The sequence below is a fragment of the Trichoderma asperellum genome, chromosome 3 (assembly GCF_020647865.1).
Source record: "Trichoderma asperellum chromosome 3, complete sequence".
Classification (NCBI taxonomy): Eukaryota; Fungi; Ascomycota; class Sordariomycetes; order Hypocreales; family Hypocreaceae; genus Trichoderma; species Trichoderma asperellum.
In genome coordinates this window covers 2,992,276-3,018,757 of record NC_089417.1, presented here as the reverse complement: position 1 = coordinate 3,018,757, position 26,482 = coordinate 2,992,276, and the positions used below count along the sequence as shown (strand labels likewise).

The window sequence follows — 26,482 nt, the reverse complement described above, 5'->3', positions numbered from 1 at the left end:
TGTATAACCACATAATGACATAATGTCAAGTTTTGGATAAATATAGTGGAGACGCCATACAAGACACATTACGACGGCGGAAGTCTGCAATTGATGATAATGGATATAAATGATTCCGTAGGGGCATGACTATTATTTCGATTTTTAACGCGTAGTATACGCAATTGTGTGATTGGATTTCTGTAAACGCGAAAAGCTATGTACTTTATTTCAAAACAGGCAAATTAGTGGAAGTCAAATGAATCAAAACGAGTGGTTCATCAACTCTTGGCTCTGACTATTTGCGTTTCAAAACTTTATAGCACTGGTGGTAACTCAGATTTGCGTGGCTGTGGCTTCTTAACTGCAGGATATCCGCTCTTACACTTCAAAATGACTGAATTAGACCGGTAGCTAGAGACCTATCAGTCAATGGTTTCACCCAATTAGTAAATAGTTTGCCTTCAGGAACCGGAATAAGTGTAGTGGCAAATTAGCAAGTTATTTCTCGATGATCAGTGAAGAATAATGTTGAAGCTGAATCTGTCATTGAGAAGAGACTTAACTTGAAAACATTGCTGGAGAGGGGAATAGCATTGTCTGGCTTGGTGAAATGGCAATAGTTCTGAGTATGGCTGGGATGTCAGGAATTGGTGACAGCTTACTCAGTCATGCATTAGTAGTCAATGCTACAAGCATGACTCGTCGCTTCTTCCGCTTTGGGCACAGCAGTGTCATCTTAAACTACCTAAAACACCATAGTCTAGATAACAAAACATGGGCTAATATACCTTGCACTCCGCTACTTACTAACGAAAAATCGAACGCCGAGAGGTCATCAAGGGATAAAACGGAGAGAGCGAAACTATATGCTGCTTGAAAAGAAAGGAAAATAAATAAAAAATAGAACAACATAAATTAATATAACATCATATAAAACAAATGTAATAAATTTCATGCGTATGTCGACCCGCATAATTAGACAATTTATGTTGAAGCTTCCTTTTGCTTTATCCGACGCTTTTTTCATTCCCAACACCTCATTGCCTCACTTTAATTCTGGTGAATCACCCATCGTAGCTATAGCAAGTGGAGATGTTATGTGAGGTGGTATGTAATCTAAAGTCTTTACTTGCCTACTAGTAAGGTACTCGAATACTGTTGTTATACGTTGTCAATGTTTCAACAAATTTTAAACTTCGAATGCAGCAGGAAAAAAAAAGGATCTTGAAGCTTTCTGCGGTTACTGCATGCAATGTATTATGTTTATGTTTGCGTGCGAGTACAATCTTTCTCTAGGATCTGATCTAGGGGTGGTATCGTAAAGTAAACCCAAAAGGAGGCCCATAACCCCAGCGCCGATCCATGCCATGTCATAACCAAGCCCTAATGCTACTATGTGCTCAATATTGTACATATATAAAAAAACGAAAGTCAAATGCGTGCCAAATGTTCATAGAAGTTAACTCCCGCCTGCCGGTCTCTGCTTCAGCTGTATTAGATGCTTCAGTCCAGTCTGGACGCCCATATACTTTCGTTGCTTTGGGTCGTACCATCCCAAGACATACACAGCCATGACCGCGGACTTCCCCTGCAACTCCACAAGTCCATCAACTCTGATACAGCCTCTGCTTGGTGGCTGCTTTGCAGGCTGCCAGTTTTTCGTAAACGTTACAGTAGCTGCTTGGAGGGCCGCTTGAATTCGTGGATCGACTTGGCTTACGCCACTAAACGGTGTGCCAGGGATTTCGCTGATTCCGGTGTGAAGAGGGAAATTTGCCTTCTCTGGTTGTCCTGGGACTCTGACGGTTTGTTTGCCAGTTGTTCCGAGTTCACCTTGTTCCTTAATGCGCTTCAGGATGGCAGCCTGCCATGTGGCCTCGGGTGGAGGTGGTGTGTTGAAACCCAAGGCTTTGGCAATGTCTTGGGCTGTTTGTCTGGTCAATGAATCGATAAACGTCCACACTGATAATGCTACCGCCTTGGGATATATGGCCGTATTAAGGTGGTTTGCGGCCAACGAATCCATCGGCCGATCGCCCCAGAAGATGCCGTCGTCATCAATAATTATGCTGAGTAGTTATGTTAGCATACGCCAAGTGAGGACCAACCACCTCGTGGCTTACCCAGAAACATAGTGTTTAGGAGGTGGTGCAGGAGGATAAATAATATCCAGCCACAATTTTTTAAGTTTAATATCTCGACCGCCAAGCAATTGAACATAGGCGGGATTTCTCTCAACTCCTCGTCTTATAAGTTCTGCCAGCCCCACTGTAACAAATAGGTTAGCGATTATCAAGTGCCGGCGAATTCTGCCCTTTGAACTTACTCTGGATGTCTTTTTGCAACTGCCGATCTTTATTAACAGCGATAAATGTCGCCCACTCGGGATCCGAGCCCTTGTACGGTGGCTGTCGGACCTCCTTCGTCGTAAATGGGAACGGAAGGAAGAGTATAGGTTCGTCCTCATCCGCCATGTCTTCCATCTCTTTCTTTTCCTTCTCCGATAAAGCCTCCCATTCGTGATCTGCCCAGTCTAATAGTGGATCAAAGACAACGGTAGCGAAGATTTGCCAACAGGCATACGCAGCCATTGTTGTGAAAAGTGCGCGGCTGTACCTTGAGATTAGTTCATGGAGTATCGTACCGAGTGAGCCGCTGTGGCAATAGCATAACCTACCCTAACTGGCGTCGGAAGGCACCCGGTTTAGGTGAGCTGCTGGGTCGCGCAAAATAAACCGGGAGGCCCTCCGATGCTGGTTTATTCCGCCATGGTAGAAACGATATCGGCCGTCTAATAGAAGGGATGCGATGGGCGGGGAAATGCGGCGTCGCATTCGTTAAGACGGCTGCGTGTCGCGGAAGGGCCGCTGCGCGCCGGAGCATCCCGACTTTGAAGTGTATGAATTTTATCTCCAAGCAGTATAAGAATCAAAATGAATCATGAAAGGCAAAGAAATGTAATACAACGTCACAAAAGCAAGCGCATGGTGTATTTCGAGATATGGCGATGGAGAATGGAGAAGAAGTTCTATAATGAGCACGGCATATGATTACACATTTGTCGCATGTGGTTACGCAGGGGTCTGTGCCGGAACATCTTGATCCCCGATATCCCGATGCACCCAACCACAACGAGCTAGTGTCAACCTGAAGCGTCACCTACGTACTTCATACTCTATCGGTGCAACTTGTAACGCCGAGCCCTTTTTGCGCGTGTTCACCATCACCAGCAGCTTCTACAAGGACGAAGATCATCATGAAGGTCACGCTGGGCTTTGCCGCAGCCTTTGTTGGCTGTGTTGCAGCTTCGCAGCCTAATGCCGATGTCTATATTTTGCCGAATCGCGAATCCTCGTCGCCGCCGTCCGTCTCCAGCAACGTCGCCCGACTGATTGCATTACAACGACTTTCCTCCGGTCGAAGCATTTCCGTCAATGAAATCCCGAAAGACGCTGATGTCGAAAACGTGGCCTCGTTGCTTATCGAATTTGGGAAGCCGATCCCTTCGATATTCGATGAAGCCGCCGATGAGCCCAACCAGCTGATTATTGCGATAAAGGGAATGACAGAGGAACAAATCAGGGATACAAGAGAAAAGCTGAACGTGCAGCCTGCATTCACTATCCCGGACGTCCCTTCTGTTGATCCACTACAATGGATCACGGATTTCAACCCTGCCGACTATCATGGCGCGGCGAACCCCCAGAAGTGCTCTTTTGATGAAATAATTAATCCCCTCGATGAGCGATGCTGGGCCGGAAGGACTATGTTTGCCGAATATGATATTCAAAAGGTACGCGCTGAGAAAGGAGGACAAATGGATGCACTGTGAAACACTGGAAGAAATCATTTAACTGACACTGTACCTTGCTCTTGATAGGGACCGCAGACCTTGGGCGATGTGATCCATAGCTTCTCTCGACTCGACTCTCTTGCCAAGATTGGCGAGATGCAAACTACTTTGTTCCTCCTCCCAGATGTCAGCGGCCATTCGGGCTCAAAGCAAGGGACCGGCCAGCAACAGGAGCTTCGTCGCCGCCAGGCAGAGAGGGTGCTCAATTCATTTCACAAGGCAGCCCATGTGGAACAGACCTCGCCAGCACCTAACAATATCCTCAGAACCCCCTCAAAGGCTATTCCCGCTTGCTTCGACTCTCTGGATAGCTGCGTCACAGGCACTGGAAATTGCTCGCACCAGGGACAATGCCTAAACAAGTATGGATCTGCGGATGCTGGTGGTTCAACTTGTTTTGCATGCCACTGCCTTAGCACCAGGACAGGCGAAGATGGCGCCCTAACTCATTGGGCAGGACCTACATGCGCTAAGAAAGATATAAGCGTTCCGTTCTGGTTGTTTGCTGGCTTCACTTTGCTTATGCTGGGAATATTGTCACTCTCTGTCACAATGCTTTACAATGTGGGCGACGAGAAGCTGCCAGGTGTCATTGGGGCTGGAGTTTCTAAGTCAAAATAAATGGCTAATAAGACCTCCGCATATTATTTTTTTTGTCAGGGTTCAGGTCAATTCTCTTTTAGAAGTGGGGTATGTGATGGATAACGAGAGGACGGCCAAAGAGCGGCAAAGTCTAGCATGTTTGAGCCTGGGAGCAACTACTACCTATTGTCGACGGTTCTACATACCATATAATCATTGGAGCCAACACCTTATGTATCATACAGATGTATTCAATAGCGATTTTTCTTTTCTTCTTTTACAGTGATCTTTCATACACGGGCAAGTCAACCACAGAGCTAGGCATCTGATACTTGTTCTAAGACAAAGATTGCATGCATTGCGCCTCCTAACAATCTTGACGACAGTGATTGGTGATGTAAGTAGGAAGTAAGATGTAGCTTTAGCATGTGATTGTGAGGGCTATCTGCTGATTGATGAGAATCTCCAAGTCGCAATTGGACTGGGCTTGAGTGACAGTTGATTGCATTGCATTACCATAACCAAATGATAGCAATCCAAACCAAATGATAGCAATCCTTCCACGCGAGCTAGTTCCTAGTCAAGCCCCTCATTATGCACACTTATCTGCTGCAACTAGTTCTACTACCTATATACCAGTGGCTAGCAGTCTGCTATACCGCATTTTGCAGCTCGGCACAAGCGCAACTGGTCAGACAATTTGCAGCGGAAGAGCACACGTTCAGATATGGCATTCAAAGGGCCCAATAATAAGGTTAATTGGGGAATTGAGTCTGATGGCCTCGTAATCGGCCGAGACGGACTCTGGAGTATTGCCCGCTTAGGACTAGCAAGAGGAGTTTGCGCTAAGCGCGTCGCGAATAGGTGGTTTATTTCCTATTCGGGACTAGACGGCTCTTGCCAGCTGAGCTCCTATTGTCGTCAATGCGCCAGGCGGGCCGCGGCAGGTACCAGCAGCGTCAAACAGCCAGGAGCGGACATGGAGCGGCCATAGAGCGGCCCTTTGAGCAGGAGCGAGCCCCAGAGCTTCGACCATCAACGGCAGCGAGCAGCGAGAGCCGCGCCTAGGCCTAGGAGAGAGCGAGGGGCGCGCAGCTGCCCCCTCTGGCGTCGCATCATCAGCGCTTTGGCGGCCCATCTTCTGCCTGGGATATTCTCCGGAGCTGAGAGCTTGCGGCATCGACGCAGCTGCGCCTATCCTGACCAATAACAGGCCCGGCATCCCGCCGGCTGCGCCCCGCCACGTCAAGACCGGACTTTTGGCAAAAGGCCGTTCCCAAGTCGCTGGTTGAGCCATCAAGCCTTCAACGGCCAATCCAAAGATGGACGTGGGCAACCTTTTAAATCGAAAGCCCGCCGGACTTCACTCTGTTCTCCTCCACGGTCCTGGGCGTCGACCATGTACCCTCTTTTGGCTGCTTGCATATCTTAGGGTGGGAAAGCCATTGACAAAGGATGGATGCTGGCGCTGAAGCCTCGCTGCCAACCACTAACAGCTCAAGAGCCGAGCGGCCAAAGCTGCCTACGGCCAAATGGGGAGCTGCCTGTGCGCCGTGTGCCACCGCAAAGGCGAAATGTATTCGATCCAACGACACGCCCGGAGCAAAGTGTGACAGGTGAGTTCTTGGATGAGGAGATGAGAATATGGAAAATGGGGTTTGAAAAGTATCATAAAATTACGAAAATTTAAGGAGGAGAAAATGTCTTAGACAAGAGTGGGAAAGAGTACAGAAACGCCGATTGTACCCCTTGCCTCGTCTTTGTGAATGGCATCATAGCGCCATCTGTATTTCATTCATACAGCAGAACACTGACAAAGCCAATGCTGTCGCAATTCATAGGTGTGAGAGACTTTTGAAGGAGTGCACGAACCAGATTCATCGCCCGCGCAAGAAAAGACAGTCCAAACCCTCGTAAGTCGGCAATCTCTGTATCTTTTATAAAGCGTACTGGCTGCTCGAATTCCGGTTATGCGGTTCCTTCGGAAACATTGCCTTGACCCTGGCTTCAAGATTCCGAAAGTCCGTCTGAACGGAGATTTCGAATGTGTCGATGGCGATGGGGCCAGCAGCTCCGTCACATCCAAGCCTCACTAACAGCCAGCTCTTCACTCGCGGCTCCTCTATGTGGATATTCGATCTAACAAATCCTGAGCAGCCGAACAGCGCAGATCGAAGAGCGGCTCAACGGCCTGGTTAGTCTTCTGAAAGCGTCTGGAGAGCTTTCCGGAACTCAACCTGACCCACCCTCGCGAGACGACACCAACGAAGACCGCAGGACTGAAGGCTCATCTGATGGCCCGTCCCCGCTCTCAAGCCCGTCGAGTGCCATTCCCAGCATCACCAACCAGGCCAATACTTGGATTATAGATCCGTCGTACAACTCATTCACGCCGAAATCATGCATCTGCCACCCAGACACTCTGGACGCGCCGCCGCCTCCGGAGCCGGACGAGGTTCTTCTCGATTTCTACCGGAAGAATCTCCAACCCGTCCACCCCTTCGTCATAGTCCCGCCCAATATCACCGCAGCTGTTTTGGCGGTAAGGAGACCGTTCCTAATGGCAGCTATCCGAATGGTTAGCTCGTTTCGAAGCATACGATCGATGAGAGCGCAGATGTATCACCTGATGAAGCACCTCGCAGATTACATGCTTGTGCGCTCGGAAAAGTCCCTGGATCTGTTATTAGGGATCATAGTCATGCTTGGATATCAGCAATATCACTGTTGCCTCCACGGACAGCTGAACAACCTGATTACTCTAGCCAGCAGCTTGATTGGTGACATGGGCTTGAATAGGCCTCCAGGATTAAACGAGCGAACCCGTTTGATGGTTGTACGTCCACCAGAGGTGAATGGCCGTAGTAACGAAGAGAGGCGAGCATTTGCAGGGGCATGGTACTGGGCATCCGTGTTTGTCTTTCCTCCCGTTCCTCATCCGTTTATTGATATCATCGTATCGTTTGCTTACCCCTTCTCTTACACCTGCTAGAATTTCGATGAATTTTCAAAGAGTTGAACCGATGAGATACAACAGCTACCTTTCAGACTGTGTGCAACATTTACAAGAGCACTCGGAATACGAAAGCGATATTTCTCTAGTTTACCTTGTCAAGATACAGAGATTGACGGATCGCATCGCCGAATTCAACTCCGAAGACAGGGCTACTGAGGAAACCTCTCCAGTGCCTTCTGCTCCTGTCTCGGCCTACATTTTGGCGTTCCAAAACGAACTCAACCAAATTCGCGACTCCATGCCTAAACATCTGAAGGAAGACAGTTAGTAGCGTTTCTGCCAAATTTTGCAGGTAAAATCTTGGTCTAACTTGGGCTATAGAGACTTTTCAGCTCTTTCTAAACAGTGCCAGCCTTCGCCTGTATGAGCCGCCTGTTGTCGACAAAAATCTGATCCGTTCACTATCCAAGTCGCTTTCTTCTGTGTCCATGGCTATGGATTCGCCACTCGACAAAATCTACCGATCAAGTGCCGTTCTTACAACATGGTTCAACTCCTGGCTTGCTCTCCCCATCTCCACCTATTATTTTCAAACCACGGCAGTCGGTTCACATCTCGTCTACGCTCTTGTTATGCTAGCTCGCTGGGCAAGGTTATCGACTCCAAGAGCCATGTTCGAAGGCAGGACACCAATGCCAGACGACCCGAGCGCAAATAACCCAAATCTTGCTTTATATAACTCTGACATGGCCAATGTGCAGTGCGAATCTGGCATGGCATCAGGCAAGACCGATGCACCTCCTGAACGTTTGCCTGTGCGTCCCGATTTAGAAGATTCTGACCTTGCGGCTGCTGTGGCCGTATTACGAACGCAGCTACAAACACAGCCTGGCCTAATGATCAACATCCCCGAGATCCTCTCAGCGATATGTAACCGCTTTGAACATGCCAACGCAACCTTCCAATTATGCTCGGTAGACACAGAAAGAGTCAACAAAAATATTTGGATGATGACTGCTCTGAAAGTTCGCATCACAAGAGCCAAGCTGGAGAAATGGGCAGAACTAGTGGCTGAAGGAGGAGAAAGCCTTGGTCAAGATGATCGAACAGACGGAGATCAAAGAATGGCAGAATGGCAAGCAGTGATGCATATACCGCAAACGGAATGCACGGGCCTAGACGATCTAGGAATTTTAGCGACTGAGTATCAACAGCAGCCCCAAGCAGAAAGTAATTCATGGGGGCATGCGACAAACATTCCGTGGACTACCGATTTACTTTCTGGTTTTGATCCAAGTAGCTTGTTTGATGGATATCTGGATTGGAATTCAGTTGGCATGAATGCTACACCTCCTTTGGAAAGATGAATATTTGTTCCCGTCGCCATTTCACTACGATTATTATACCGTTTTCGAGTATTCCTTTTTTACTTTGCCTTGAGTTTGGCATACCCCGGAGCAGTATTTCTGAACTCAATTTTTATACATACGAAACGTTGTATTTTAACGATGACGAAGCTGGATATTGTTATGTCACTAAGAAGCTATGCTGAACAGCAAACTATGGAATTATAATAGACCTCACCAACAGAGGGAAGGATGAAAAGAAAAAGGTTGAAAATGAAATGGAACTATTGGCGAGAATTGCGTCGCCAGGGGTTCTTGAACCCTATTGTTTCTTGCCCCTCGCCCAGCTCCAGAGTTGCGGGCTTGGTCTTGACTCATTGAGTGCTGGATAAGATCAAAGTTCGGCGTCTACACATGACAAACTTGAGCTTACACAAAGAGAAATGAAAGAAAGGAGGCGCATCACTGATATCATAGTGTAGATGCACCGTAACTATATTAGTTAACGACCGTGCCTACTTGTTGTGTGTTGTTGTGTGTATATCGGTAGCGTGGGCTCTTGCAAGTATTATTAGCGCATCTTAATAGACACAATGATTATGTTTGAATATTCGTTCAGATATTCAACAGCTCCAATCATCCTACTTGATCGATATACATAATATATACCACATCTTGTGGTGTCTTATGGTCGACTGCACGAGGACAGACCAGTGCTGTACTATCGTTCCGCATCGCTTATAGGCGTAATGCAAATGTAGCATAATTTAGAACACTTTTTGATTGAATTGTACAATGAACTTTTAGGCTGTTACTTGTAAAATATGTAAATGCGAATGGACCTCTTTTCTTATTAGAGCAAGAATAGCTTAGTATTGGGGAATGCGGGGTCTCGGAAACCCCAGGAACCATCGTTTTCTCAATGCTCTCTCAATCTCTAGTATCTAATTGACTAGTAGAGACTTGACCATTGCATAGAACTTCTTCTTTTCAAAACATCCCCAAAAACATAAGAAGCAATGGCATCCTCCACACAAGGAGGCGGGCCTCTCAAATTCGAAGAAATCCCAACGTCTGACGTTACGTGTGATTTCATTGAGCCGTCTGAAGTTTACGAGTCAATTGAGCGCGTCAAGGCAGCAGGTCAACAAGCGCAAAAGGACTTTTTACTGGTTGATGTGCGCAGGACTGATTGGGAGGGCGGCACGGTTGCCACGTCTGTAAACTTCCCAGCTCAGTCATTTTATCAAACTCGCTCGGGGGTCTATCATCTTTGCAAGCAGGCTGGGATTAAGAAAGTTATATTCTACTGCGGTGAGTGTCTACCCGCAAGCATGTTGTTGGTTATAACGCCGTAAACTAATCGTGGGTTGGCCATGTGCAGGGAGCTGTGGCACTAGAGGACCGAAGTGTGCGGGCTGGTTCCAAGAGTACCTCAATTCGATTGGGGAGGCTGAGATGAAGGCTTTGATTCTTCGGGGAGGCGTCAAGGGATGGCAGAAGACATACAACGGCCAGTTGATGGATTATTATGATCCGGGCGCCTGGGGTTCACAAAGCAAGTAGACATGGGGGGGTCCCATGCAGGTAAATTTTATCTTTTTTTTAATCTTGAACTCGGAAAAAAACCCAAAATCTAGCAGCGATAGATAATCGTATCAAGTCCCATTATCACCTCTTCGTATCGTTTCCGTAAACGCCAAACAAGTACATTCAGGTATCCATTCACCATCTTGTTGTCGTCCCAACTTATCGGTTCTGCCTGTCGTCGCCGCCGATCCTCTCCAGAGCTTCTAGCATGACCACGGAGTTGCCGCGAATGACCTGTTGTTTCTGAGTAAGCTTGTGTCCCCAAAGGAAAAGACTCTAGTTCGTCGTGGGATTTTGAAAATGTACGCACAACCATGCCCAGCCTGATCTTTTCTCCACCGTCTTTCTCTTCGACCGCCTCGTCCAGGACAACGTTCAGGAAGACCTGTGTGGATTGAGTTAGTCTTTCGTAACACCCGCGTTAGCAGTGTTTCGGATCATTCTTACATCGTATCCACGAAGCACTCCGATGACCTTGCGACCACCGTTAAGCTGGACGAAGAGCCGCTTGTCGAGATACTAAGCCCAGGCGTTAGATGGTATCGTCACTTGAGTAGCGAGTCATTGGATTTGCTGGGGTATTCGCGAAGAATTGGGGAAGCTATCCAGACTGCAGAGCCGATCATGGTTCGGACAGAAGACATACCTTCTTCAGCTCAGGTTGGGCCGGTGCCATGTTGAGCAATCAATTGAATGTGACTTGGTTACTGTCGAATTGCGACGACGCGATCCTCTAGCACTAACGTAGGTTCAAGCTTGCTGCCCACCTTAAATTTCTAGTCACGTGCCGATAAGATACCAAGCCAGGACATTGGCAATGAGACGAGGATGCGGTCGAACAACTTGCTCCCCAGCTCATAAACTAAATTTCCTCAAGGAAAAATGAGTTCGTTTGGCGCAAAACGCAAGGCGCGGGTCATCAAAGTCGACTACGATGACGACGAAGGTAGCGGCGACGCGCCGCTCACGGCCGAGGGCGGAGGCCCCAAAGATGGTATGTTTCGCATGACTCTTGTGGCGACCGCTTTGCTGATGGAAAACAAGGCTGACGTGACTGAACGGCAGATGATGTGAAGCCGGTGTTTAATTCAAAAGCGGCACGAAAACCATTTCGACAATCGGGGCTGCGTAATACCTTTAACCCTCGAGACGAAGATACATCAGGCGACAGAGACGAGACACCAGGAGGCAATGACGATGATGACAATGGCCCTGTGGTTGTTCGACCAAGTATCAATCGATCAGGATTATCGAAGCAGAAAAAGAAAATTCCCAAATCGAAGCTTTCATTTGGTGGCGACGCTGGCCAAGAAGAGGACGAGCCTATAAGCGACTTTAACCCGTCAAGAAAGTCGGCAATGGGACAGAAAGTGCTGGAAAACAATACTGTCAAGCGTGGAATGGCTGCCCGAGGGTTACCGTTACCGGTACGATCATATCAAGAAGATGACGACAGGCCCAGATATAGCAAGGAATATCTCGACGAGCTTCAATCTTCAACACCAAATACCCCCAGCGACCTCTCATCCTTAAAGGCGAATCTTGACGACGAAATGGACCTGGATCCGTCCGAATTGGAAGGCGCTCTGATTGTAGACTCCCCGATGCCCGCTTCCACGGGCCAGCCTCAGGCTACTCAGATACTCACAGATGCAGAAATTCGCGAAAGGAAAGAGCGTAGAGCCCGGTTAGCGAAGGAGAAAGACTATATTTCTATGGAAGATGAGGATGATGGTCTGTTTGGTCGAAAGAAAAAAGACGATACCCGATTGGTTGCTGAAGATGAGGATTTGGGAGAAGGCTTTGATGATTACGTCGAAGATGGTGGATTGTCATTAGGTAAACGCGCAGAGAAGGAACGACGGAAACAGGAGCGCCAAACGATGGCTGAGCTCATCAACGCAGCTGAAGGCCATACCTCGGATTCATCTGCAGACAGCGATGCCGAGCGACGCATTGCGTATGAAACAGCGCAAACGCGCGCCGGTATGGACGGCCTGAAGAAGCCGCGGAAAGATCCCAACGAACAACTGCTACAAGTTCCTCCCAAGATAACGCCCTTACCAAGCCTTTCAGAATGCTTGGTTCAGCTACAGGCATCGTTGAAAATGATGGAGGGTGATATTAATATCAAGACAGCCGCAGTTACGCAGCTCACTCGCGAAAGAGACGATATTGTTAAGAGAGAAGCTGAAGTACAGGCATTTCTGAATGAGACCGGCAAGAAGTATGAAGAGGCCATGGGCCGGAAGCCCGATTCGGCTGATGGAGTTGCTGCTGCTGGGCCAAGCGCTGAGCTGGCTGGCGAGAGAGGGCTGGAGAGCTTAGGAGCGACGCCGATGAAGCAAGTTGAGATGGAAGATATCGAATAACGACTGCTCGGATTCTCCTGTTTCAATAATCACGATTTAATCATGTATAAATACTACAATACTATAGCGAATTGTTTGGCTGGCTGTTGTTACTAGGCGCAGCTTGATATAATGACGGACTCGTTTAGTCCAAAAAAAAAAACTTGACGATAATGATTTGGTCTTTTGTGCACACAATACTTTGGGCCTTTCGCCTCTGATTAAGCATATTCATTTCTTGTAGCTATTTCAAAAAGAGTGCTCCGCCATCAGGGTATCATGTAGTTGGAAGAAAAATGTCCACCGGTATGAAGGAAGTAAAGATAGGCGATATAGACTCATGATTCATAATGTTGTTAATTGTACGGCCTGGCTAAAGATTGCGCTTCGTAAGCGTTACCCAGAAATCTGACGCAAAGAGGAATATGGAGGCGGTTGTCTTGATCGGTGACTCGGGATTCACTACGCAAAAGTCGAAGCGTCGTACGAGCTGTCAGACATGTCCGAATTAGCCACTTGCAAATTGCTCCATGGCAGGATTTAAAAGGTTGCACGATGTAACGCACCTCAAAAACAGCCTTGTGCAACTCCATCATGGCAATTGGCTTTCCGAGACAAGAATACTTGCCGTAGCCAAAGTGCGTGTCGACGGCGTCTGTCATTTCCTTGGGGCGATCTCCTGTCGCGCTGAGCCACCTCTCTGGGCGAAATACGTCGGCGTCAGGGCCCCAGACGGCTTTGGAGCGTCCGACGCCGTGGAAGCCCTGGCCGATCTCCGTGCCGCCGGGCACGAAGTATCCGTTGACGTGGTCGCCTTCGGGGGGAACCGTCTTGAATCCGAGGCCGCCGACGGGGGGCCACATGCGGAGGCCTTCACGGATGACTGCTTGCAGATATGGTAGAGTTTGTGCTTGTGCCCAGGTGATGGGGGAGCTGACGGCGGGAGAGGCGCGGCGGATTTCGTCGATGAGGGAGTTGTACGCCGGCGGGGAGGTGATGATGGAGAGGAGAGTCATTCGGAGGGCGTGAGCGGAAGAATTAGAACCGGCGATGCTGTTTCGACAATGTTAGATGGTGGATATTGGGCGGAGGGCGCGATTGGGATGCGTTACATTGAGAGGAAGACCTGTTGGATGAGGTCGTTCTTGGACATGCCGCTGTCGATATGGGCTTGCATCATGTCTTGAGCCCGGGGTGTTTTTGGATCCAATCGCGTATCTACGTAGCCCCGTGCGAAGCTTTATTTATTTCAGCAATTGTTCTTTCTTGATACGGATGTTTCGCTCAAACTTACCGCATCAATCGACCGAAGCCGACTTGATCGCCTTCCTTTGGCAGCAGTAATCGCAAGGGCCATGTGTGGACAATGTTTGCCAGCGCAGGCATCACAGATACAACATTCATCAGGGGTAGCGATGTGGTGTTGATTTCATTGTATTGGTACAAGTCTTCGTCTTTGTCAAGATAGCCAAACGGCTGTCCGAGAGAGATGTCGCCTATGGCGTCCAGGGCGAAGAACTGCGTCTTCTCGGCCATGTCAAAGGGGCGGACGTCGGAGCCAGACGTGACATACTTGCGCTCAAGCAGGTCGATGAAGCTGAGGAGTTGGCGGTTCATGGCAGCTTCGAAGCTGTAGCCTTCATTTGCCTTGCCAGAGAACTTAGGAGAGAGAGTCAACAACGCTCAGTAGTAGTATGCAGAAATGGAACTGAACTTACACCGGGAGCCATCAAGGCGCGCATCTCTTTATGCTTGGCTGGGTCTCGCAATGAGACGACATTGTCTACGCCGGGGACAATCTTGCCGCTTGCGTAGAACTTGCCCTTGGTGTAGCCGCTGCGAACTGCAGACATGCGACGGAGCACCTCTGGATCGGTTGAGAGGAGCTGATTGGGTCCGATGCGCACAAGAGGGCCTGTATATGAGATAGCTTGGGAGTGAGCAAACAATGATGCGGAAAAAAAAAAAGAAAAAGAAAAAAAAAAATAGAAATGTTATGCTTTCTTATAAAGCTTCATACCGTAGGTGTCGGCAGCTTCTTTGAGCCGCTCATGATAGCGTCCTGACAATGCGTTGGAAAGCTGCCACCATATTGTCCATGCCGCGGTGGTTGGTCCGGGGATGTGGCGCAGTCGCTGCCAGAAGTATATTCGACGAGCTGCGAATGTGACCAACGTTATGAGCAGTATGCTGTATAGGTAGATTGTCATGAGCGACATTGTGTGGAAAAAATATGCGACTGGTTTTCGTCCTCCTTGGCTGAGACTCAGTGTGAAAGACGGAGGAAGAGCTGCGCAAGTGACCCAGAGAGTGTGGCAGATCTGTGCGGTGCGCACGCTATGGATGCATGGAATTAATGATTGGGGGAAAACGATCTTCAATTTATACAAGCAGTTACTACTTGGATCCCTAATTAGAGGCGAGAATCAGAGAACACAAACACAAGGGTGGAAAGGGAGAAGTGGCCGGTGGAGAGCGTTGATGGCAGAAACACCCACATATTATCCTTTTTGCTCCACGGGCTTAATCTCTATCTATGCAGTTCCACTCCCCGCGGCTTCGCGGGAAATCAAATATGGAGTAGAAGCTGCTGCCAGGTAGAGCAAATGAAGTCAACTGCAAAAACCAGGCTCGTGGCTGAAAAGTGAGCACGATCTCGACAGGGATTCGTTTTATTCGCAGATTGGGGACATTTATATACACTAGAGTGCGTGCAATCCCTACACTGCGGGCACTCGTGGTTCCAATACGACGATTCTGCGGCTCTCTCCGAATCTTCTGCAGCGGAATTTTTCTTTTCTTTTTCTTTTTCTTTTTCTTTTTCTTTTTCTTTTCTTTTTCTTTTTCTTTTTCTTTTTCTTTTTCTTTTTCTTTTTCTTTTCTTTTCTTTTTTTTTTTTTTTTGGGCTAGAATTGGGGTCAAGGGACGTTCCCCAAATCAGAAGCAGGGGGGGTGATGAAAGCTCCAGCTTGCCAGGAGGGGCAGCTCGCGCCATATGTTCTGCCAGTTGCATGTGCTGTGCTGTAGGCCTGTGTGGTTCCGCCTGCGGGACGGCCAGGGCCGGGCCAAGAAAGGATGGCGCCGGGGGCCAGCGCAGCGAGTTTCCGGACCCGGTGGGTGGCTACTAGGTACGTAGTAGTGCTGGGGCTAGTTGATGGGCGGCAGCGTTAGCCTCGCAAGCAGCACATGCGGATTGGTGACAATCCAGATATTGGCTGTACAGTAGTAATTGCTTTGTGCTGCGAGATTGCAGGCCTGATGGTGTCGATGTGGGTAGTTTTCAGATTTGATCAATGTGAGTGTAGTGCTCATGCCTGTATAATAGGCAGATGAGCACCATGGCAGAGTGCTTTTGCCACGCACTCCGCTCCGGCGGCAGTGGTCGTGGTAAGGACTGGAGTAAAGGGAGCAACAACGGCGGCAGCCCTCGATGCAAGGCCCGCGGCAGCATTCGCGGACCTTTTTATTTTAGCGGGCTTCTCGACGCAGCGGCCGAAATCTGCCATCGAAACACCGGAGCTAGAGGCTGCATGCCAGGTAGTCCGCATCCCAAGCAGGACGCATGACTGTCTGCGCGGAACTAATGAATTTGTCGGCCAACTCCATCACCAACTAGTAGCTGCCATCGTTGGACAAGCCCGCATTCACTACGGTAGCCTGATTTGCGCGCGTAGACGAGCTGAGCCCTGTCGTCCACATGCAGAAATCATATATACGCAGCAGTAATGGGCATAACAAGATGCTGAAGCAAAGAAAATGAAGAGAAAGTGGTGTGGGCTGTTAAAAACAGGCAAAGACTTATGCTTATACTTACATGTAGCATGCAACAAAACACAGCCAAAGAAAAGATTGCATCTAAAACACTATAGTATTTTACTCTTTGCTCGGACCATGGCATGTGAAAACGATAGTTTCTCTCTTCCCGACAATTCGGGTCGTGCTCCATAAATACTACGTGTCTGTTGCACTGACAGCGGTGCCACAGGATCAGAGAGTCTTGGGGGCTGAGACATCAACGACTACGTGTTCAGCGCTAAGATGAGACATGCCGCAGTGGGATACCCGGTTTGCTGGTTCTCTGATCTCTGCGATGTGTGTTTTATGTGTGGTGGTAGCATTTGTCTAGCACGATCATCACCAGTATCGAGAGACGGGGGGGGGGGGGGGGGGGATTCTATCAGACAAGCTAATATATAAAGAGATGAATGGATAAATAAATGCTATTTCATAGACTTCGTTTTCTGTTGGCAAATTAGCAGCGTCTATTCTCGCTGATTCTGTATCTGGCTTGATAAATCTCAAACAGTCAAGCAGTGCTATTCCAAGTCTTCAATGCGGTTGCTAATCCAGCCGCAGTCTGTACGTGATCTCGTGTCCATCATTCATTTATTTAACCTTTTTGGCTTCTCTCTTCGTATACACCAATCCATCTCTTAAGCTGCCGAAACTTAGTGCCCACAGATCTACAGCATAGTTGAGGCGTCCATAAAACGGGGCGATACCCGTCGATTTTGGGATGCGGTCAGCTGCTTTCAGGAAATAGCTGCTCTTTGCATCTGCGCTTGAGAATCGCGGCATGCCCTCTGTCCTCTTGAGGACTGGGACGACGCTCGACGCGTTGTCGGCCTCCATCTGCTTGATCACCCGGATAGCCAGCTTGGCCATTGAGTTTGCGCCGGGAGTCCACGTTGTAGTCACGTAGCCAAAAACAGATGCCGCGTTGGGCACACCTTCGATCATGCAGCCTCGCCAGGCGTACTGCTGGCCGAGATCAATGGCCTTGCCGTCGACTTTGGGGTGCATCCCGTTGAGGAGCTGTATGTGCAGCCCAGTGGCAGTCACAATCACGTCTGCGGAGAGTGTGCGGCCAGATTTAAGAAGTATTCCGTCTTTGGTGACCGTGTCGATCAAGTCCGTTACTATTTCAACATCGTCTCGATGCAGAGCATTGAAGAACTCGTCATCAGGCGTCAGACACAGTCGCTGTTGGAAAGGCCCATAGGTCGGGTTGAAATGCACCGCCGCGTCAACTTTCTTTGGCAGTTTCTTGGGCAGATCCATTGTGATCAGGAAGCGTCCGAGGCGGGGATATCGCAAGCACAGCTCCGAGATGAACACCTCGAACCACACATCAATGCAGCTGCCGATCCAATGTACCCATGACAAAGGCAGCATCGCCGCCAGAAATGTCTCAAAGCCCGAGCTCCTCTTCATGGACACAACGTATGACGGTGTTCGCTGCAGCATCGTCACGGACTTGGCCTTGCCCGCCATCTCGGGCAGAAGCGTGATGGCGGTTGCGCCACTGCCAATAATCACGACATCCTTGTTGTTGTAGTCGAAATTCTCCGGCCACCACTGGGGATGGATCACGGTTCCACCAAAGTCGCCAATGCCAGGCACGGGACTCTCCAGCGCCCGTTCATACGAGTAGTAGCCCATGCAGCTGAAGAGGAAGTTGGCCTTGAACAGCTTCTTTGTTCCGTTGGCATCAACGACCAGGGTCCATCTCTGCTCTGCGCTGCTCCATTCGCTGCTGAGGACTCTGTGCCGGAACTGGATCTTTTCGAACGAGCCATCCGTTTTGGACGCGTCTTCCAAGTATTCGCAAATCTCTCCGGCAGTGGCAATCTTGTGGGGGAGCTTCCACGGGTGCCAGTCCAGGCCAAAGGACCGGAGGGACGAGTCGCTGCGCATGCCGGGATACTTGAAGAAGCTCCATGTGCCACCAATCACATCCCGTGCCTCGAGGATCGTGAAGGATCGGTGAGGCAGTTCGGTCCGCAGCCGATGCGCCGTGTTTATGCCGCTGAGGCCTGCACCAACCACCACGAGGTCATGCTCCTCGATGGGCAGGTCAGCAGTTGTAGGTTCATGCAGTGAGTCTGACATATTGGTGCCTGTACGACCCGCGGCGCAGGCCCGATGTCAGTTGTCTGATCGGCAGGTAAGACGCCTCTGCAGATTTGAGTTTTTCGACCCAAAGTTTTATTGCCTGATCCGACACCCTCAGCTTTAATTTGAAATAGCGGGGTACTGCTCCGTAGACTAGCTGGAACGTGTTGTTTTGCAGCTCCGTACAGTACATAATGGACGTGCAGCTGATCGTCAAACCGTCCCGACAGAAACGGTCAAAGTGGAACGATGCCCGATCGGCCGATGATCCGAACTGCGAATCGGCTTGTGCCCTGGCTGTATTTCTTTTGGCTGCTTCTTTTCTTCTTCTGCTTCTCTTTCCACTATTGGTGGGAATAATGGGCTTGGAATATCTATCCATAGCCGTCATCTTCAGCTAATACGCACTGCCTGGGCAAGCCGCTACAAATTTCGACGGCGCTTGGTGTTAGTGGCATCCGCACTCAACAAAGTGTATGAATCAGGGTATAGGATACACGAGATTGCCCAATTACTCAAGAGAGAGGCAAAGATGGGTGAGATAATGGCAAGAGTATGTATAGAAGCATTTTTCTAGTTTGTCCCATTTCTATTTTTCTGCTGGTACATGTAGTTTCATAACACTCGTGGATATCTAGGTACTAGGTAGGTAGGCATTGTCTCTGTTAGGTGCCTTGGCCCCCTCCGTTGTGTTGTAGAGACAGATTACATTATGTGTATGCCCAAGTTTTCTCTGTATATCTCGTTTCTTTGTACGTGCCATCCGCAATCAATGTTTCGAGACCACCAGTTGGCAATCAACAATCGTTATTAGCTGCCTATTAATTCAATGGCTCAAACAATTTTTGATCTAGCTGTGTATCAGATGATTTGTGTTTTTCCACTTCGGTCACAAGTCAATGCACCCCTTTAATAGCCTCGGCATTCCGTCTGGGTGCCCTCGCATTTCCATTGTGTTGAAGACAGATTCCCCAGGGACCTAGGTATGGGCAGCGAGCATTAACAGTCTTCTGTGCGCTGCAGAGCTACATCCAGCCACAGGGTGCTTAAGATGCATCCATTGGAGATATTTTTTATTCTATTACAAGGCAATGGGGGCCGTGTTCATTTACTCGCCAATACAACGTGCTGTCATGAGGCTCGCGATGCATTCTCTTTGTCGCTCAGCCTTGCACATCCGGAGAGCCCCACACCAGCTCCGGCCTATGGAAAATCCCAGGGTGGGTCACGATCCCGCATCGAAGCAGCTAGAAGGTGCTTGGTGCTGGCCATCTTAGTTTATAGACCCCACATCGGTTTGATTTCTTTCATCTGGAGCTGAGCATCCGCAAAGCCTCTTCTTCTCCTTGTGTATCCTGCTGCGAATTGAACCCATCTCTCCTGTAATCCCTCTTCCACCATGGCTTCCGCAGACGAGCTCAAAGCTCTGGGCAACAAGGCCATTGCTGAGAAAAACTTTGACGAGGCTATGTAAGTTGGGCCCTGCGCATCACCCCACTTGACCCCTCCGTGATGCCCGCAAAGCTATCGTGGACACCATATCCAAGGACCAAAAAGACTGATATCTTGCAGCGACAAGTTCACTGAGGCCATCGCTCTTCAGCCCGAAAACCACATCCTCTACTCCAACCGATCGGCCGCCTATGCTTCCAAAAAGGACTGGGACAATGCACTGAAGGATGCCGATAAGACGACCGAAATCAAGCCCGACTGGGCCAAGGGCTGGGGACGCAAAGGTGCTGCTCTTCATGGAAAGGGAGACTTGCTGGGGGCCAACGACGCCTACGAAGCAGGTCTGAAACACGACCCAAATAACGCGCAGCTCAAGAGCGGCCTGGCCTCTGTTGAGAAGGCCATGCAGCAGGAAGCCGGCGGCAACCCTATGGGTGGCCTTGGCGACATGTTCAAGGACCCGAACATGATTCAGAAGCTTGCTGCGAACCCCAAAACGAGCGCCTACCTCGCTGACCCCTCGTTCATGGCCAAACTACAACAGATTCAACAGAACCCTCTCAACTCTCAAGACCTTTTCAGCGACCCCAGGATGATACAAGTATTGGGCGTCATGATGGGAGTTGATATGGAAGTGCGCGACAGCCCTCCCGAGGGCAGCCAGTCTTACACTGTCTCTGAAGATACCCCCATGCCAGATGCACCAAAGAAGGCTGAGCCAAAGAAGGCTCCCGAGCCAGCACCCGAACCCGAACTTGACGAAGAAGCTCTGGAGAAGAAGAAGAAAAAGGAGGAGGCTGATAAGGAGAAGGCCCTTGGCACAGAGAACTACAAGAAGCGAAAGTTTGACGAGGCTATCGAGCACTACAGCAAGGCGTGGGAGATTTACCAGGATATCACCTATCTTAACAACCTCGGCGCGGCTTACTTTGAGAAGGGAGATTATGACAAGTGTGTCGAGTCTTGCCAAAAGGCGGTCGATGAGGGCCGATTGATCTACGCTGACTTTAAGCTCATCGCTAAGAGTTACGCTCGTATCGGCTCCGCCTATGAGAAGAAGGGCGATCTTGCCCTGGCTATCGAAAACTACAACAAATCTCTGACTGAGCACCGAACTCCTGATGTCTTGAACAAGCTCCGCGCTGCTGAGCGAGCAAAGACTGAGGCAGCCAAACAGGCCTACATTGACCCGGCCAAGGCCGAAGAGGCTCGTGAAGAGGGCAACAAGAAGTTCAAGGAAATGGACTTCCCTGGAGCCGTAGCCGCTTATTCCGAGATGATTAAGCGTGCACCAGAAGACCCCAGAGGCTACAGCAACCGTGCTGCTGCCTTTGTCAAGCTATTTGAGTTCCCTAGCGCAGTAGACGACTGCAACTTGGCCATTAAGAAAGACCCAGCATTTATCCGAGCCTACATCCGAAAGGCCCAGGCTTACTTCGGCATGCGCAAGTACTCTGAATGCGTGGATGCCTGCGACGAGGCTATGCGGGTTGATGTCGAGCACCACAAGGGTGCCAACGCCCGTGAGATTGAGCAGCAGCAGCAGAAGGCTCTCTCAGCCATGTACTCAGCCCGAGAGAACGAGACAGAGGAGCAGACAAGACAGAGACTGATGCAAGACCCAGAGGTGAGATTTTTTTTTTTTTTTTTTTTTCCCTTTCATATACCTAATCAGGAGACGCTTTTGCTAACAATAGTTTTTATAGATCATGGGCATAATGCAAGATCCAGTCATGCAATCCATTTTGCAACAATCACAATCTGACCCAATGGCTCTGAACGAGCATATGAAGAACCCAAGTGTGCGATCCAAGATTCAGAAACTGATGGCCGCGGGCGTCATCCGAGTGGGAGGTCGATAAAAGGCGTGAGATTCCAAGTCGTTATGTAAATTTGCAATAATGAGCCAATGAAATTAAGTTACATCTAATGATAGTATGCTTTCTTTTTTTTCCTTTTTTTCATTCATTCATTTCTTTCTCTCTTTCTTTTTTTTTTTTTTTCTTTTGTTTGTCTCTCTGCATATCCCTGACGTTGCATCTCGAGACTACTAGCCCGTTTAACGGCACTGCGGGGCAACAGGAAGAAGAATTTCACATTGGACCACAGCATCGCAGCATGATCTGGAAAAAAAAAATGAAGAAGAATGAATAAAAAAACATACAACAGCCGGTGTTCGCTGATGGTCACCCACTCAACTACTAATCTGCCTCTCATTGGCTTGACTCTGGGAGAGCAGACGGGATCCCGTATTCTCCAATGGATATGGTCGTATGTGCTTGATGTTCCTTCTCGCGAGATTATATGTGGTGTTGAAGCGGACTCGATTTGTTATGGAACCGGGGCACAATATCAGTATCTTCTATATTCACTACCCTAGACAATCACCAGATTGGCAAAGCCTGCTCTTTCCATGAAAGTATATCTTATTAGAAAGAATCTTACGATTTTTTTTTAAATATATATTGATTTATTTTTTCTATTGCCTACATGCGAAGAAGAGATCTGCCCTTGACCACCAGAGGGCCTGTCTAACAGGCGTGCTGAATGTCGTCAGAGAAGGAAGCAGGAAAACAACAGCCAAGGCACAGAGAAGGAGAGAAAAGAGGAGAGAAGACGGTATTGAAACGGGCTGCGTCGAGGATGGCTGTGATTGAGAGATTGTGCCAGGGCAAGCAAGGTGCAAGGAGTGTCTAAAGAGTGTGAAGCCGATTTGCGAGAGATGCAACTGGGAGGGGAGACCTGGTCTTAAGAGATGTAAATCTTGTCAGAGAGTCATTGACAAGGAGCTGCAGAAGAGACGCGGCGAAAAGAGTGCACTAAAGTAACAGCAGGCTGCTGCCCAGTCTACTGGTGTTGAAGACAATAACGAGGAAGGCGGTGACTAGGAGTTTTTCCCAAGTGGTTTCAAGTTGCCTACTGCCTGTGTCTGTTGGCGAATTTGTTTGTTTGCGCTTGCTGTTGTAGTTAATGAGGGTATGAATTCCATTGTATCAGCACTCTTTGCTAAATATCCACCTTGAATATTTGATAGCAATGCAATAATGAATTGTTGACCCCCCTTCTACCGGATGAGGATATCAAACAATTGCAAGTCAACGCGACTTCAACTAGTTAATTCTCTACTCAGCGCCGTCATGTCAAGAGAAAAGCTCCGTCCTTTCCAAGTATCATGGGGAATAAAGTAATTGTTATATTAAGCACACGGTAATTGGATATTGTAGCTATCTGGGTAACTAGCAAAAAGATCGATAACAACGCTAGAGCTCCCAAGCTGCTTCTAAGCATTGTCAATAATTGCCGTATAAAAGGTCTTGAAGATGCCAATGTGAAGATAACTTCCAACAGCAGACCCTCATTTGTAATCGTCCCCTTACCAGTCATGAAGCCTCCGGCTAGTGATTTCTTAAAAGGGGATATACCTGAAATTAACATAGAGGTTAAGATATGAGAGATTCGCTGGGGTTTCAATAGTGTGTTGCTGAGATCTGGTAATGCTGGCCCGCGCAGAAAACGTATCGCATGCGTCCCGCATGTCTGAAGAAGGGTTGATATTGGTGTTGGTAGCGTTTGCCATGTAGCTCCTGACTATACGAGCGGGCCGAGATAGACTAGGCACGAACGCGCTGAACTCTTGAGAGACGCTAGTTTGTTGAAGACGAAAGGGCACACCAAATCCACGCGCAGCAATGGTAGTGTAGTCAAAGGAGGAGGCCCGGAGTCGCAAGATCAGGTAATACGGAAGGTTAAAAGGTCAATATCTGTACGGGTCAGAGCCCAACAGGTAGTTTCGACCCCATTGTGTAAGTCAGATGGACAAGACAACGAGGGCCACACACGACATCCTCGAATACAATGAGAGTAAGCAATTCCCTTGATTTGGATGAAAGCTCAAAAGAATAAAACGAAAAGCCATGCTTGAGTATTTAATTAACGAGACCTAAGTCTGCCCTTTATATCCACCAACTTCCCAGACCTTTTACTTTTACTATTTACCATCTCCCGGGCATATATCCTTCTTAGCCAGGGATCTGTACCTTTACCCGACAAAGCAGAAGTCTGATCAGCCTAGCGAAGGAGTGTTTCGAGGTTAGCGCCGCCGAGCATGGCTCGTCCATTGGATATAAAGTCCTCATATATGGGGACAAGAGCCTCGGAGCGTAAGTCACAACCCTAGTAAAAGAGGACGCTGCCATTTTTAAGAAAGCTCCCGTCAGCCTTTTCAAAAAACCAGGTCAAGTTCTCATCCTCCTCGCTAATAGTCCAAACCAGCTTAGGGTGGTTTTTCTTAATAACAGTAAAGATATTCTCCATAACATTACTCAGCCAGCCAGACTTAGTAGTAGTTAGAACGGCAAGTGTCGCTATATCTTGACTCTCACCCTTGGGCATTATAATAGCTAGGCACTGCATAGCATCATCACAATAAGCCGTAAATTTCTTTTCCTTTAGCGTATCGATAAATCGATCGACAACAGCCTCAGCATCAAGGCCCTTATAGTTACTGACTAAGGTAGCCTTTAGCTTCTCGATGTCATTAAATTCATCGATTGAGGTAACTTTTTGGATCTTATCACCGCGGCGAATTAGTGTACCAGCACCAGAGTCAGTAAAAAGCTCTTTTTGAAGATCACTTGGGTGAATAATCGCTACACTCGAGCTGCGGGGAAGGTCATCGAGAAGCTCCTTAATCTCCTTGATCTTAAGGCGAGTACCATAACGGCACCAGGGCTGGGCCATCAGGTAGTCAAACTCTTCGTCAAGGTTGACCTGGGAGATTTTCTTGCCATCGCCGTTAAAAAGGCCCCCCTTTTCAGATAGATAGACAACTTTTAGGGGCTTGAGAGTGCGGGCAAGTTCAGCAGCCGCAACATCTGTATTGACATTTAAGAGGCAACCATCATCCCCTTCAGCCATTGAAGTAAGGATAGGTATATATCCGGCAGAAATACTATTCTCGATGGCTTGCTTCCTAACCTCGGTGATCTTACCGACGTACTGCCACTTCTCTTTATCGAGGTAGGTTGCCCCGGACGCCCCCTGTATAGCGCGTGTCGCAACACCGAGGGAGTCCAGGCGATCGATAAGTCGCAGATTCTCTTCCAGAAAGAGCTTTCGCGCAATGCCAAGGGTTTTCGCATCGGTTACTCTTATTCCGTCTTGGAATTCAGGAACCACCCCCGCAGCCTCTAACAAGTCATTCAACTGCGGACCGCCTCCATGAACCACAACGGGACATAATCCGAGCTCGAAGAGGAACAAAAGACTTCTACAGGGGTCGTCTAGGTGATCCCGAAGAATGGCGCCCCCAACCTTGATGACAGCAAACTGTTGGTAGGAGACGGTGGTGAAAAGCTTGAGGTACTGCTGGCTGATATAAATTAGTCAAATCTCCCCAGGCACTCGTTATCCCGCAGCATCGACGACCCACCCCTCGCGCTTGCTGCCAATGCTGCTAACAGTCTGAGCCACAATCTCGCGGGTCCTATCCGAGGTAGGCGAGTAAGCGGTGGTGAGGGTGCGAGTGGTTGAGAGGGCACAGTTGAGGCATTGGGTCAAGGTCAGGGCGGGTGCGCGCGCGAGAGAGAGAGCCCGGAAAGCAGGCCGACGCGCGCCAGCCCTGAAGACAGCAGGCAGCATTTCGCAATTGTCTCGGCGGCGGCCCAATTGATGGCGAGGCAGATATTGTTGATTGTGGTTGAGGTAGAGCTTTCTGGGGGAAGGAATTTAGATTGCAAAGAGAAGAGTGCTGAAGTCAAAGAGGTTTCAGGGCAGCCAGGTAGCTACGATACTGCTGCTAGGTGCACAATAATACCTGTATTTATCTCTGAATTCCCTGGACAAAGAAGGGAACCCTTCCTCTAAATAGTTCGTTTAAGCCACAAAGGACTAGCTGGAACCTAGATGCTTCCTTTCAGCATTCTAGCTTCTGTGCCTCTGACAGATGCCAATTCAACATTGTTAACCGTGAGCTGAATTGGATGCTGTGACGTTTGTCTTCTGCAGCACCGTTTCTGGCAGATAGTAAATCCAGTAGAGGTCGAGCGTGAGGTATTCTACATATGATCCTTGGACTAAGTCGTAGAGGTTCTATTTATCTTTACTCTGCAAATCTGCATTAAAATGGACGATTGAATAGATCATAGAGGCATAAGATAAATCTTTCCATAAAATACATCTGCTTCGAGTTATTTAAGTTTTCTCTTTTATATCTTTTATATAGATAGAGACTTATATCCGCTTTGCGTTTTGAATGAGGGCTGTGAGTTTTAGCTAATGACAACAGCATTCTACGCTACAATGTAGATAAATGTATATTGTCTGTCTTACAACGGACGCTCGTTAAACGCTAGTCCATGATACACTATACCATCCAAATTGCAAGAAACGACATAAGCTAGCTCAGCCGGGTCCATATTCTCGCAAGTTATATGGACTCTACAATGAACTCTCGTTGCTAGAGCTGCTTTTTAAA

The 26,482-nt window shown here is 48.6% G+C and overlaps 10 protein-coding genes across 15 annotated transcripts; 5 read left to right on the top strand and 5 right to left on the bottom strand.

Moving 5' to 3' along the window:
* Positions 1 to 1,158: 1,158 nt before the first annotated feature.
* TrAFT101_005597 (uncharacterized protein) lies at positions 1,159 to 2,992 on the bottom strand. The gene is made up of 4 exons (XM_024910735.2): positions 2,660 to 2,992; positions 2,309 to 2,592; positions 2,106 to 2,250; positions 1,159 to 2,051 (listed from the first exon to the last, which is right to left on the bottom strand). Exons 1-4 carry the CDS (start codon positions 2,863 to 2,865, stop codon positions 1,442 to 1,444), a joined length of 1,245 nt encoding a protein of 414 aa, XP_024757199.1. The 5' UTR covers positions 2,866 to 2,992; the 3' UTR covers positions 1,159 to 1,441.
* A 184-nt stretch (positions 2,993 to 3,176) lies between these two features.
* Positions 3,177 to 4,823, top strand: TrAFT101_005596 (uncharacterized protein). The gene is made up of 2 exons (XM_066127532.1): positions 3,177 to 3,775; positions 3,863 to 4,823. Exons 1-2 carry the CDS (start codon positions 3,239 to 3,241, stop codon positions 4,454 to 4,456), a joined length of 1,131 nt encoding a protein of 376 aa, XP_065983643.1. The 5' UTR covers positions 3,177 to 3,238; the 3' UTR covers positions 4,457 to 4,823.
* A 569-nt stretch (positions 4,824 to 5,392) lies between these two features.
* Positions 5,393 to 9,352, top strand: TrAFT101_005595 (uncharacterized protein). Of its 2 annotated transcripts, XM_066127530.1 has the most exons (5): positions 5,393 to 6,033; positions 6,259 to 6,330; positions 6,575 to 7,330; positions 7,410 to 7,696; positions 7,755 to 9,352. In XM_066127530.1, exons 1-5 carry the CDS (start codon positions 5,873 to 5,875, stop codon positions 8,738 to 8,740), a joined length of 2,262 nt encoding a protein of 753 aa, XP_065983641.1. In that variant the 5' UTR covers positions 5,393 to 5,872; the 3' UTR covers positions 8,741 to 9,352. The 2 variants fall into 2 exon arrangements, with proteins under 2 accessions (XP_065983641.1, XP_065983642.1); XM_066127531.1 differs by having other exon boundaries at positions 5,664 to 6,330.
* A 286-nt stretch (positions 9,353 to 9,638) lies between these two features.
* Positions 9,639 to 10,490, top strand: TrAFT101_005594 (uncharacterized protein). Its single transcript, XM_024906956.2, has 2 exons — positions 9,639 to 10,033; positions 10,104 to 10,490. The coding sequence occupies exons 1-2, from the start codon at positions 9,739 to 9,741 to the stop codon at positions 10,283 to 10,285; spliced, it is 477 nt and encodes a 158-aa protein (XP_024757201.1). The 5' UTR covers positions 9,639 to 9,738; the 3' UTR covers positions 10,286 to 10,490.
* On the bottom strand, positions 10,243 to 11,091 carry SMG1 (Serine/threonine-protein kinase smg1). The gene is made up of 4 exons (XM_024908667.2): positions 10,956 to 11,091; positions 10,757 to 10,828; positions 10,620 to 10,694; positions 10,243 to 10,543 (listed from the first exon to the last, which is right to left on the bottom strand). Exons 1-4 carry the CDS (start codon positions 10,983 to 10,985, stop codon positions 10,469 to 10,471), a joined length of 252 nt encoding a protein of 83 aa, XP_024757202.1. The 5' UTR covers positions 10,986 to 11,091; the 3' UTR covers positions 10,243 to 10,468.
* Positions 11,092 to 11,180: 89 nt separating this feature from the next.
* On the top strand, positions 11,181 to 12,812 carry TrAFT101_005592 (uncharacterized protein). Of its 2 annotated transcripts, none has more exons than XM_066127529.1 (2): positions 11,181 to 11,303; positions 11,375 to 12,812. In XM_066127529.1, exons 1-2 carry the CDS (start codon positions 11,192 to 11,194, stop codon positions 12,679 to 12,681), a joined length of 1,419 nt encoding a protein of 472 aa, XP_065983639.1. In that variant the 5' UTR covers positions 11,181 to 11,191; the 3' UTR covers positions 12,682 to 12,812. The 2 variants fall into 2 exon arrangements, with proteins under 2 accessions (XP_065983639.1, XP_065983640.1); XM_066127528.1 differs by having other exon boundaries at positions 11,354 to 12,812.
* Positions 12,813 to 12,828: 16 nt separating this feature from the next.
* On the bottom strand, positions 12,829 to 15,218 carry TrAFT101_005591 (uncharacterized protein). 4 transcript variants are annotated; one of them, XM_024908668.2, is made up of 7 exons: positions 15,159 to 15,218; positions 14,681 to 15,057; positions 14,379 to 14,575; positions 13,955 to 14,319; positions 13,773 to 13,898; positions 13,227 to 13,713; positions 12,858 to 13,150 (listed from the first exon to the last, which is right to left on the bottom strand). In XM_024908668.2, the coding sequence occupies exons 2-7, from the start codon at positions 14,877 to 14,879 to the stop codon at positions 13,034 to 13,036; spliced, it is 1,491 nt and encodes a 496-aa protein (XP_024757204.2). In that variant the 5' UTR covers positions 14,880 to 15,057; positions 15,159 to 15,218; the 3' UTR covers positions 12,858 to 13,033. The 4 variants fall into 4 exon arrangements, with proteins under 4 accessions (XP_065983637.1, XP_065983638.1, XP_065983636.1 ...); XM_066127527.1 differs by having other exon boundaries at positions 12,829 to 13,122; positions 14,681 to 15,218; XM_066127525.1 differs by lacking the exon at positions 15,159 to 15,218 and having other exon boundaries at positions 12,829 to 13,150; positions 14,379 to 15,126.
* A 1,661-nt stretch (positions 15,219 to 16,879) lies between these two features.
* Positions 16,880 to 18,667, bottom strand: TrAFT101_005590 (uncharacterized protein). Its single transcript, XM_024900863.2, has one exon. It carries the CDS (start codon positions 18,550 to 18,552, stop codon positions 17,047 to 17,049), a length of 1,506 nt encoding a protein of 501 aa, XP_024757205.1. The 5' UTR covers positions 18,553 to 18,667; the 3' UTR covers positions 16,880 to 17,046.
* A 1,216-nt stretch (positions 18,668 to 19,883) lies between these two features.
* TrAFT101_005589 (uncharacterized protein) lies at positions 19,884 to 23,072 on the top strand. Its single transcript, XM_066127524.1, has 3 exons — positions 19,884 to 20,025; positions 20,128 to 21,634; positions 21,714 to 23,072. The coding sequence occupies exons 1-3, from the start codon at positions 19,955 to 19,957 to the stop codon at positions 21,867 to 21,869; spliced, it is 1,734 nt and encodes a 577-aa protein (XP_065983635.1). The 5' UTR covers positions 19,884 to 19,954; the 3' UTR covers positions 21,870 to 23,072.
* Positions 23,073 to 24,180: 1,108 nt separating this feature from the next.
* Positions 24,181 to 25,647, bottom strand: ARG6_1 (Protein arg-6, mitochondrial; the record flags this gene model as incomplete). The annotated part of the gene is made up of 2 exons (XM_024910142.2): positions 24,181 to 25,378; positions 25,439 to 25,647. 2 exons carry the CDS (start codon positions 25,645 to 25,647, stop codon positions 24,181 to 24,183), a joined length of 1,407 nt encoding a protein of 468 aa, XP_024757209.2.
* Positions 25,648 to 26,482: the final 835 nt, after the last annotated feature.